This window comes from Oncorhynchus kisutch, linkage group LG2 (genome assembly GCF_002021735.2).
Source record: "Oncorhynchus kisutch isolate 150728-3 linkage group LG2, Okis_V2, whole genome shotgun sequence".
NCBI lineage: Eukaryota > Metazoa > Chordata > Actinopteri > Salmoniformes > Salmonidae > Oncorhynchus > Oncorhynchus kisutch.
Genome location: NC_034175.2, coordinates 4,027,771 through 4,040,040, shown reverse-complemented (window position 1 = coordinate 4,040,040; position 12,270 = coordinate 4,027,771). Strand labels below are relative to the sequence as shown.

Genomic DNA, 12,270 nt, shown 5'->3' with positions numbered 1-12,270 from the left:
TGTATGGGGGAGGAAAGCCCTTATATTGACTTAGGACCTCACGTTAGCCTATATATACACACCCAATAACCCACCATCATAAAGGACCTCACGTTAGCCTATATACAGTGCCTTGCGAAAGTATTCGGCCCCCTTGAACTTTGCGACCTTTTGCCACATTTCAGGCTTCAAACATAAAGATATAAAACTGTATTTTTTTGTGAAGAATCAACAACAAGTGGGACACAATCATGAAGTGGAACGACATTTATTGGATATTTCAAACTTTTTTAACAAATCAAAAACTGAAAAATTGGGCGTGCAAAATTATTCAGCCCCCTTAAGTTAATACTTTGTAGCGCCACCTTTTGCTGCGATTAAAGCTGTAAGTCGCTTGGGGTATGTCTCTATCAGTTTTGCACATCGAGGCAAAGGTTGACTACTTTGAAGAATTTCAAATATAAAATATATTTAGATTTATTCAACACTTGTTTGGATTCTACATGATCCATATGTGTTATTTCATAGTTTTGATGTATTGACTATTATTTTACAATGTAGAAAACAGTACTAATAAAGAAAAACCCTTGAATGAGTAGGTGTGTCCAGACCTTTGACTGGTACTGTAATGCCCAGAAAAACACCAGATCCCTGTTTCACATCAAACCAATTAAGATATTATTAAATAAAAAGTAGCTCATACATTGCTGTACTATTTAAATAGTTAATGTTAAAAACACATTTTTAGAGCGATATGATGATAGATGTATACACAGTGTAACGATGGCCAGGTTTTCGCCAACAGGGCCAGCGAATGGGAAATGGCCAGGTTATGCATGTCACATGTTGAAGAGGAGTGTTGCTGAGTTCATAGTGAGCTGGATGTATGGGGAGAGGAAGTAACCTATCACTACATATACTGTATGCTATACACTGTATACACACCCAGAACACAGCAAATCTGAAATTAGTTCCTGTTTCACATCAAAGCAATTAACACCTTTATTAAATCAAGAGTAGCCTATACATTATTGTTGTGTGTGTGAGTGTGTGTGTGTGGGTATGGGTGTGTGTGTGTGCTATTGTGTGGTCTCTGTGTGTGTTTGTCAAATCATTCTAATCAAAACAAATGGCATTTTTCACATGTTCCCAAATACGAGTTAATAAATGCTTACATGTCTTTCCCAACATTGCAGAGTAAAAAAAAATATGAAAAAAATTCAAGAGGAATAAAATACACGAGTGTGTGTGTGTGTGTGTGTGTGTGTGTGTGTGTGTGTGTGTGTGTGTGTGTGTGTGTTTACGTGCGAGTGTATGTGTGTTGCATGGTGAAGAGGAGGGTCATTGGGTTAATGTTTAGCTGTATGTATAAGGGGATGGAAAGCTTTAGGTCCCTAAGCACCGTATGCTATATGCCTCTGTGACTGTATTGGCTTTCCATGCCTAGAGGACCACATCAAATCCTAAAGTGTTTACTCTTTGACCATAAATCACACAGTGAGTGAAGAGAATATTTGCATTGTTGGGAAGTTTGTGTTACCTGTCCACACATCTCTGTATTGAAAACAAATTTACACATTTCTGACTTATTGAAAACCATTATTGCCTAACATTGACATTATACAGTACAAAACAACACAAACAGCCACATTCACAAAAAAACATACTGGCATGGATTCTACAGGCTGCAGCAGCCCATAATAATTGTATCAATATAATCTTTGTTCTCCTCTCTGTTCCTGAGGTAGCCTATTTCACACGTTGATAATGACTTGTGGTGTGTGTGTTTCTCTAGATCAGAACGATGAGAACAGAACTCTGTTCCAGACCGGGTGTGAGGGGTGACCTTGAATGGTGCCGCGTATTCACGTGCGCACTTCTCATGTCCATGAGAGAACCCTTAGCCCACCAGTTTATTCAGTTATAGGCCTGCCTAATATAGCACTTAGGACTACACCATCAGGTACAAATTAGTCAGCATATTGGCCTACGCCTCTATCCTAAATATTTTATACAGTATATCTCATTTTTGTTCGAGGCATTCATTACAATAACTCTACAGGCCTAAAAAGGCGTGCTCGTGTTTACACCGCTCAGCCGTAGTAGACTGAGGCACGAGTAGACTACCCACTCAGCCCTAACCACGAGCCCCACATGCATGGGCGGGGCTTTGAGTGCCCCGCTGACCTACCAATCAGCAGGCAGTAAAGAATTCACTGGCTGCATGGATCCACCAATGGAGTTTGTAACTTCAGACGAACAACCAATAGGGCACGAACAAATGTGGGCACGTGTATCCGTGCACATGTTGAAGCTCTTAAACCGTGGAGATAGAAAGAACTAGCAAAGAGGCAAACCAATGAAAGTCCGGTGATCGTGAGAGGAAAGAGACTGCCGACCTGATGTTCCAACGAGTGTGAGACAAATATCGGCAAGTGGGTTACAGAGATAGACGTTATCAAGGCCGTTTCTGGCAACTGTGGCCTGTTCTACTGCTGTTATTTTGTTGCAATATTTCAGGTGAGAGTTCTCTTTAAAATGTTACATTGCTACATTCCTGCGCGGTTTACGGAATTTACTGTGATGGGCTATACCAGAGACATGATACAATGTTTCCTTAATTACGTTCGTTGTGTTTAGTGTAGGCTACTCCTGATTTGTTACATCGTTGATGGTTGATGTAATACAGTGTTATAGAGCTGTAGGCTAGCGTTCATTCTAAAAGCATGGAATAATTGCTAGACCTTTGTCAACGTCAGACTTTAACATAATATATTACATTTGTGAGTGTTCGTCATAAGTATAATTATTGTGCTGAGTGTCATTTGTGTCAGTTGTAATGTTTGTTTGTCATGATCACGTTCCTCAAACACACACACCACCTGAGACACAGTCAAATTCCCCTGCAGCCTACATACCTACACGGGGCCGGGCCAACACACACACACACACCGAAAGAAAGCTGAGGAGTGTATGAGTTTTGGCTCATATGATGCAGTGGGTTGATCCATTGGTCCATGTTACGTCTTTGTATTACATAATATTGGCATGCATCCAGACATTCATCTTTACATTCCCACAAAGTCTATCCAAATGATAGGCGTAATTGGGAAAGCACAAGTCCCAGGAAAGAGCCACCATAGTTATAATCAATCTGTTATAATCGATTTTAGGATTGTTACAATTATATTACCCAAGTGTACAGTGGTCTTCTGTGTCAGACTATTAAACAGTGACGTGAATTAATAAGTGTGTGTGTAATCAAAACAAATTGTATTTGTCACATGTGCCGAATATGATGCGTAGACTTTACCGTGAAATGCTTACGAGTCTTTCCCAACAATGCAGAGTTAAAAATATATTATTAAAAATCAAGAGGAATAAAATACACAACTACACGTGTACACGTATAAAAATCACAACTTCTATGACAGATTATTAAACAGTGAAGTGAATTAATAAGTCTGTGTGTGTGTACATTGCAGAGGGACTATTGTCACTGAGGGTTTGCTCTCTAGCAGAATGTGCTTGGCGAGACTTTATCAGTGTGTGTGTGGGGTGTGTTAAACGTTATGTTGTGTGTGTGTACATTTGTGTGCGTGGAGGGTGTATATACGAAAGTGTGTATTTTTGGGTGGTGGGCATTAGACCTTGTGTGTATGTGGAGATACTGGTGTGCTCATGTTACCCCTCTTAATGTAGTCTGAGGTCACAAACCAACAGGGACTCCCAGAATAGAGAGGGGGAGAGGGGGGGGGGGGGTACTGTCTACAGAGGAGGGGGTTAGAGGGGAGGAAAAGAGAGGATGAGATGGGAGGCAGACAGAAAAGAGGAGGGGGGTGGTCTAGTGAGTGAATCAGAGTGAGGGAGATGGAGAGAGAGAGAGAACCCTGGAGGCCGAGGAGAGAGAGAGAGACCCAGCCTGCCGTATTGGATTCTACTACTGCTTATTCTACTCACACCCTTCCCCCTCGCGTTTCACTCTCTCTTTCCCCATCTCCTCGCCCTCAATGGGAGCCAGACATGCACTGCCATTGTGTGCCTACTGCATACCCCCAGTCACGCTCCACATCATGTTTAACTAGGCCACTGGTAGACCCACCATTGTGTGCCTACTGCATACCCCCAGTCACGCTCCACATCATGTTTAACTAGGCCACTGGTAGACCCACCATTGTGTGCCTACTGCATACCCCCAGTCACGCTCCACATCATGTTTAACTAGGCCACTGGTAGACCCACCATTGTGTGCCTACTGCATACCCCCAGTCACGCTCCACATCATGTTTAACTAGGCCACTGGTAGACCCACCATTGTGTGCCTACTGCATACCCCCAGTCACGCTCCACATCATGTTTAACTAGGCCACTGGTAGACCCACCATTGTGTGCCTACTGCATACCCCCAGTCACGCTCCACATCATGTTTAACTAGGCCACTGGTAGACCCACCATTGTGTGCCTACTGCATACCCCCAGTCACGCTCCACATCATGTTTAACTAGGCCACTGGTAGACCCACCATTGTGTGCCTACTGCATACCCCCAGTCACGCTCCACATCATGTTTAACTAGGCCACTGGTAGACCCACCATTGTGTGCCTACTGCATACCCCCAGTCACGCTCCACATCATGTTTAACTAGGCCACTGGTAGACCCACCATTGTGTGCCTACTGCATACCCCCAGTCACGCTCCACATCATGTTTAACTAGGCCACTGGTAGACCCACCATTGTGTGCCTACTGCATACCCCCAGTCACGCTCCACATCATGTTTAACTAGGCCACTGGTAGACCCACCATTTTGAATTGCTGTTATTATTTTTGGGTTGTAGGATTTAAAAAAATTCTCCCCTATAGCAATTTCCACAGCAATGTCGCTCTTCCTCTTTCAATTCAATTTCAATTTAAGGGCTTTATTGGCATGGGAAACATATGTTTACATTGCCAAAACAAGTGAAATAGATAAGACAAAAGTGAAATGAACAATGGAAAAAAAAAAAAAAGTAAACATTACTAACAAAAGTTAAAAAATAATAAGACATTTGAAATGTCATATTATGTGCAAATAGTTAAAGTACAAAAGGGAAAATAAATAAACATAAATATGGGTTGGATTTTTCTTTCTCTCCGTTGAATATACAATGTCATTTGGCTGTTGTCATAGAGGACACATTTTGTTACTTGGCAGTTATTCTAAATCTTTTCTCTGTTTACCCCACTCCCCCCTGCTCTCTCGCCTCTCCCCCTTCCCCCCTCTCTCTCCAATCACACAGTGATGCAATCACAGGGCAGCACTTCCTCCCAGCCCTCTGTTGATTCGCTGAGCTCCAGTGACAGCTACCTGTTCAACCACTCTGAGCAGGCGGAGGATGACACTGACGTCTTCCTGTCTGAACGCTCCCCCGCCGTCATCCTCGGCACTGGGGGCATGGTCAGGGGCAACGGGAGTGCCGGGGCAGAGAGTCCCGAGTCCCAGTGGGCGTGTGACGGCTTCACTGACCGCGAGGAGGAGGAGTCACGGGGTTCAGAGGTTAATGGAGGTCACCCCAGGGTCACAGCTGAGAGACAGAGAACAAGCGAGACAGAGAGAGAGAAGACAGAGGGAGATCTGCTCTTTGCCCAGAAGGTGAATGTCAGTGAGAGATGAAGGGATTGATGACACAGTACTGTACCCCATTAATAATAATCATCTCTCTCCCTCTCCCTCCCAGTGTGCTGAGCTGCAGGGGTTTGTAAGGCCTCTACTGGAGCTGCTGAATGGACTGAAGGGGGGACGATTTGACCGTGGTAAGCACCATTCTCCTACATTGGTGTGTGATGCTGCAGCCTGTATTGATCTAGTCTGTATGGATCTATTCTGCAGCTACTGTGTCTGTAGTTTTCATCTGTAGGCGTATTGGTGTGTGTGTGTGTGTGTGTGTGTTGACTGTAGCGTGTCAGACAGTGTTACAGTGAATGCTGACTGGAGGATTGTGTATTTGATTGACAGGTCTGAGTAGTTTCCAGCAGAGTGCAGCCATGGACCGCATCCAGAGGATCGTAGGGGTCTTACGGAGACCCAGCATCGGGTAAGGCCACACACACACACACACACACACCTGTTTATGTGCATACTGGACTCAACCCTGCACTACTCAGTTTCAGCATTCTGTCACAACAGCAGAAAAGGAAAGCTTTCATAATAAGTAGTCCAGTTTGAATGTTTAGAGAGAGAAGTGGATTTAGTCTGGATCTGTGTTTAGTAGATGAGAACAGGAATGTTAATGTCCATGCTAGTCTTAGAAGGGTTGTTTTCTAAACCTTATAATCATCTCTCTCTCCATCTCTATTCTCTCCTCCCTCTATTCTCTCCTCCCTCTATCCTCTCCATCTCTCCATTCTCTCCTCCCTCTATCTCTATCTGATCATTCTCTCCATCTTTCCATTCTCTCCTCCCTCTATCTCCACCTCCATAGGGAAAAGTATATGAACACTCTTCTCCAGGTGGAGACGATGCTGAAGATGTGGTTTCCACAGGTGTCCCCCTTGGCCCCACCTACTGCCCCTACCCTCTTCCCCCCTCACCTCTCCCCCCGGGACAGCCCCAGCAGCACCCCCCCACACAGGCACAGAGACCAGTCGCACATCCCTGTGAAGGTGAGAACACACAAACACTCACGCGCGCACAATAATATGTTGATAAGTTGTGGCTGACAACATTCTCTCTGTCTCTCTCCAGAAGCGCAGACTGAGTTGGTCAGACACAGACTCTGACACCCCTCCTCCTGTACTCTTTAAGAGGCTCAACGCCAGTGGAGGAGAGGAGAGGGGGAAGGAGGTGGGAGACGTCCCCTCGGCAACTTCAGGGGTACCCCCACACCCCCAGGACCCCACCAGCAACCAAGAGAATGAGAGAAAGGAAGATGAGGACAGCAAAGAGGGAGAATCATCGACCAACAAAGCGGGGCTCTGTTCTGAGCCCGGTCCCACCTTGGTCCTTGTAGTGCCCATCCTTTCTCCCTGGAAAGCAATGGAGGGGAAACAGCTGCTGCCTGTCATGCCACCTCCCACCACCAGGGGCAGTCCAGCCATGCAGGACAGCGTAATCTCTTCCACCACGCCCTTCAACAACCTCCAAAGCCAATCGGGTGCCAAAGCCAGCCTGTTGCCGGGAAGACTGGGAAAAAGACCGTAAAGACCTGTCAGTGTCGGGTCCAGGCTCATTCAATCACGGCAAAGCCTTTGAAAAGGGTGGGGTGTAAGAAACAGGGTTAACCCCGCCCCTTTATAGACCTGATGCACTGAGCACACTCCGCCCAGCAGGCTAGTGTGACTACGTCAACATGCTAAAGCTGCTGTGATAGGGAGAGTGAGGGGTAGAAATGGGCTGCAGTCCAAACACTTTATGTTTAGCCCCTCAGCCCTTGCACTAGCCACTCTCCCTCGGAGGAATCCACTTTGAAACCGGATGCAGTTTGATTGCCATCTTAAGTGGAGGTCCAATTCACTAACGTTGCCCCCTCGGCCCTCCATTTAGCTCGAGGAAGCGAGTGAAGAACTTTGGTCACTTGTGGGGTTTATATAACCCACAATTCAATGCAAATTGTAGTCATGTATCATACTCTGGTGGCCGCGAATGTCACGTCACTCACCACGGCTGCATTTTCGGCCTGTCAGACAAAATGATAATTCTGGGGCAAAAAAGTATTTATTCAGCCACCAATTGTGCAAGTTCTCCCACTTAAAAAGATGAGAGGCCTGTAATTTTCATCATAGGTACACTTCAACTATGACAGACAAAATGAGAAAAAAAATACAGAAAATCACATTGTAGGATTTATAATGAATTTATTTGCAAATTATGGTGGAAAATAAGTATTTGGTCACCTACAAACAAGCAAGATTTCTGGCTCTCCCAGACCTGTAACTTCTTCTTTAATTAAGAGGCTCCTCTGTCCTCCACTCGTTACCTGTATTAATGGCACCTGTTTGAACTTGTTATCAGTATAAAAGACACCTGTCCACAACCTCAAACAGTCACACTCCAAACTCCACTATGGCCAAGACCAAAGAGCTGTCAAAGGACACCAGAAACAAAATTGTAGACCTGCACCAGGCTGGGAAGACTGAATCTGCAATAGGTAAGCAGCTTGGTTTGAAGAAATCAATTGTGGGAGCAATTCTTAGGAAATGGAAGACTTACAAGACCACTGATAATCTCCCTCGATCTGGGGCTCCACGCAAGACCTCACCCCGTGGGGTCAAAATGATCACAAGAACGGTGTGCAAAAATCCCAGAACCACATGGGGGGGACCTAGTGAAGGACCTACAGAGAGCTGGGACCAAAGTAACAAAGCCTACTATCAGTAACACACTACGCCGCCAGGGACTCAAATCCTGCAGTGACAGATGTGTCCCCCTGCTTAAGCCAGTACATGTCCAGGCCCGTCTGAAGTTTGCTAGAGAGCATTTGGATGATCCAGAAGAAGATTGGGAGAATGTCATATGGTCAGATGAAACCAAAATATAACTTTTTGGTAAAAACTCAACTCATCGTGTATGGAGGACAAAGAATGCTGAGTTGCATCCAAAGAACACCATACCTACTGTGAAGCATGGGGGTGGAAACATCATGCTTTGGGGCTGTTTTTCTGCAAAGGGACCAGGACGACTGATCCGTGTAAAGGAAAGAATTAATGGGGCCATGTATCGTGAGATTGAGTGAAAACCTCTTTCCATCAGCAAGGGCATTGAAGATGAAACGTGGCTGGGTCTTTCAGCATGACAATGATCCCAAACACACCGCCCGGGCAACGAAGGAGTGGCTTCGTAAGAAGCATTTCAAGGTCCTGGAGTGGCCTAGCCAGTCTCCAGATCTCAACCCCATAGAAAATCTTTGGAGGGAGTTGAAAGTCTGTGTTGCCCAGCAACAGCCCCAAAACATCACTGCTCTAGAGGAAATCTGCATGGAGGAATGGGCCAAAATACCAGCAACAGTGTGTGAAAACCTTGTGAAGACGTTTGACCTCTGTCATTGCCAACAAAGGGTATATAACAAAGTATTGAGAAACTTTTGTTATTGACCAAACACTTATTTTACACCATAATTTGCAAATAAATTCATAAAAAATCCTACAATGTGATTTTCTGGATTTTTTTTCTCATTTTGTCTGTCATAGTTGAAGTGTACCTATGATGAAAATTACAGGCCTCTCGTCTTTTTAAGTGGGAGAACTTGCACAATTGGTGGCTGACAAAATTATTTTTTGCCCCACTGTATATATGACATTGATTTTAGCGTTGCCAAATTGGCTTAGTCTCGTAGTGAGGAGCCTATAAAACCTAGCTAGCTTCATAAACATTTTGGGGAATTCTGAAATGTATTGCAATAAATGACCAAACTATAAAACTAGCTAGCCAGCTATGGAGAACTGTAGCTTGCTAGATACATGAATAGCTGTGGGTTGGTTGTTTTTAAGCTCAACTTCAATATTTCCACTAAGGATGTTGCCTCCGATCATCACTCTCTAATTTGAATTTGGACTGCAGCCATGGGTTTAGGTGCTGATGAGTTTCCTTAATGATGGATCTTTTGCAACTACCTAAACGCAATTAGGACCATGAATGAAAATGAGATGAGAGACTACCGTTATTACTACATGAGGACAGAATGTGTCCTTGTGAATCATCATCACAGTTCCATAACAATCAGATTTTTTGGCACAAATAGTGGTTGTAGATTGGAAGGTTGGGAAGCACCTCTTAAAGCCCATCGCTTGTTTATAGAATATTGGATTTCTGATTGACCGAATGGTATACTCTCTTACTCCACTTAAAAGGTAAATGCTACTATGCAAACTTAATCGAAACGCTGTTGGCTTAGGAATATTTGGGATTCAGGTGGTTGGAGGCAAGGAGGTGAGAGGTGACGAGGAGAGGATGGTTAGAAGGACAGGTGGAATAAGATTTGGGGATTAAGGATAGTTATATTCCTGGAATGATATTCCTGGAATCTCCTCAGAGATGATGCTTCCAGTGAATAACAGCAGACAGACAGTTCAATAGACCGAGGCATTACGGATAGAAGTGAGGAATAATCATTAAGACTACTGAATGACCTCTAGAGCTGAATAACATCTAAGAGGACGTGGCAGGGACCTCTACTGAAGTCTAAAGAAGTTTAGAATCTATTCAATGTCAATCCATCAACATGACACAATCTGTTTGTGAAGACGGATGCAAGGTGTTTTGGGTGAAGATCGATTATGACTGTGAAACGAATGAACCACAACTGGGTTTTATTCTGTGTGGAGAAATATGAAGCGGGTTATCCGTTAAACAGTAAATCACATCTCAGTGGCCTAACCGGTAGGGGATAGAATACCAAACAGACCTTAGATCAGCTTCTAGGGACAACTTAATCCTTTAAATGGCTCAGTGGGAGACTCTAAAGACCACCCTGAGAGAAGAGTCCACTCACAGACAGACAGAGACAGACAGAAATCCTGTTTATTTATTCACATGTTGACTTGACAACGCTGCATTTATTTATTACCTTTATTTATTCATTGGCAGCTGTGTTTCTCGCTCATTGAACTTACAATTGGTTGACCGATTGGTTGACTGATGCTCTTGGGAAAGTTGCTGTACAGCGGTTTGTTTGGGGTTTTTACTGTTATGATGGGACACATTTTGGGGGGGGATGATTGGACTATTGTGCCTTTACCAAATAGGATGTGTACAAAAAAACAAAGCATTTTATTCTTTCAAAGCATTTTCTACTGCATTTTGATAATTTGCTTGTCTTTCTTAATAGCACAGTGCACAATCAGTCGAATAACACAGTACACAACGCCTAATTCCTGCCTTCAATCTCTTATCTGGCTTCCAGGGGTCTGTTGGGCAAAACTAGCTACCTACAGATCCCACAACAGCAAGGCAACCTCTACTCCAAGCTGTACAGTGGTCATGTGTACAACACAATAGTATTCTATACATATACATCGTAGTCTTCTATGAACTAACGACAGTGGCTAATTTATTTCCGTTTTTAGATTGACAGTTTCCTCTTCTCCTGGGTGTATTTTATAGTTGATTATGTAGGTCTGACTGGAGGATATGATCAGCGCTTGCTATCTCCTGTGTGCTTCTTGGCGCTCGTCAAACTTGAAAAACGTGAGGATCAGAGCTAAAAGGGAGACAGTATGAATATGTATTTTGCACCATCATCGTAAGCTGCTATACATAACAGGACTAAAACATGATTTGAAATATTCATCATAACAAATCATTAATACACATGTATTTACTAATGAAACAAATGCCATTCAGCAGACGCTTTTTATCCCAAGCGACTTACAGTCATGTGTGCATACATTTTTACATATGGGTGGTCCCTGGAATCAAACCCACTGTCCTGGCATTGCAAGCACCATGCTCTACCAACTGAGCTCCAGAGGAAATACATGATACAGGGTTTACAAAGAGTTTACTTATACTTAATCAACTGTTTATATGCAGAGCTTCCAGTAAAGCACTGCTAAAACAAGTTCATATGGTTGCATCCATACTCCCTATAGCTTTCTCCAAGGAGAGCCACAACTGAACACACAATCACTGGTAGCCTCCATGTTACCTACCTACTGTCTTTACTTGGGGCTGGGGGATGTTTTTATGCTTGAGGTATAAGTTGCTCTTAACCACAGGTCTATGATCAGATTTTTCCTACCCCCAACGTTTATCATTAGGGTTTGAAAACACACCTGACCCCGGGCCTGTGGTTAAGGGCCACTTCTACCTACTTGTGTTTTTTATACAGCTGTTTTGTGACAGAGAAACTGATTGCACAGATTTTTGTGATCTTTTCCATGTATGTTTTCTACTGCAGAGACCACCGCTGATTGGTCAGAAATAATATGTCTTGTTTATTTCAACTGCCTTTTTATATCTTAGTAGATGCTGTACTCACCCCCTCTACTCCTCCCTCCTCCCCCTCTATCCTTCTCCCTCCCTTCTACTCTATCCTTCTCCCTCCCTTCTACTCCTCTATCCTTCTCCCTCCCCTCTATCCTTCTCCCTCCCTTCTACCCCTCTCCCTCCCTTCTACCCCTCTCCCTCCCTTCTACCCCTCTATCCTTCTCCCTCCCTTCTACTCCTCTATCCTTCTCCCTCCCTCCTCCCCCTTCCCATCCTTCTCCCTCCCCCTCTCTATCCTTCTCCCTCCATCCTCCCCCTCTCTATCCTCCGCCCTCCCTCTCTCTACTACTCCCTCCTCCCTCTCTATCCTTCTCTCTCTATCTTTCTCCA

The 12,270-nt window shown here is 44.2% G+C and overlaps 1 protein-coding gene across 1 annotated transcript; it reads left to right on the top strand.

The window, feature by feature from the left end:
• The first annotated feature begins 2,309 nt into the window (after window positions 1–2,309).
• Window positions 2,310–7,717, top strand: LOC116376551 (circadian-associated transcriptional repressor). Its single transcript, XM_031837771.1, has 6 exons — window positions 2,310–2,499; window positions 5,258–5,610; window positions 5,696–5,771; window positions 5,974–6,052; window positions 6,440–6,620; window positions 6,703–7,717. The coding sequence occupies exons 2-6, from the start codon at window positions 5,260–5,262 to the stop codon at window positions 7,156–7,158; spliced, it is 1,143 nt and encodes a 380-aa protein (XP_031693631.1). The 5' UTR covers window positions 2,310–2,499; window positions 5,258–5,259; the 3' UTR covers window positions 7,159–7,717.
• The last annotated feature ends 4,553 nt before the right edge of the window (window positions 7,718–12,270 follow it).

Excerpts from the sequence above, each read along its gene's own strand:
- LOC116376551 (XM_031837771.1), top strand. The coding sequence starts at position 5,260 with ATGCAATCACAGGGCAGCACTTCCTCCCAGCCCTCTGTTGATTCGCTG. Across the intron at positions 5,611-5,695 it reads ATCTGCTCTTTGCCCAGAAG|TGTGCTGAGCTGCAGGGGTT; the intron begins GTGAATGTCAGT and ends TCTCCCTCCCAG. Across the intron at positions 6,053-6,439 it reads TTACGGAGACCCAGCATCGG|GGAAAAGTATATGAACACTC; the intron begins GTAAGGCCACAC and ends CCACCTCCATAG.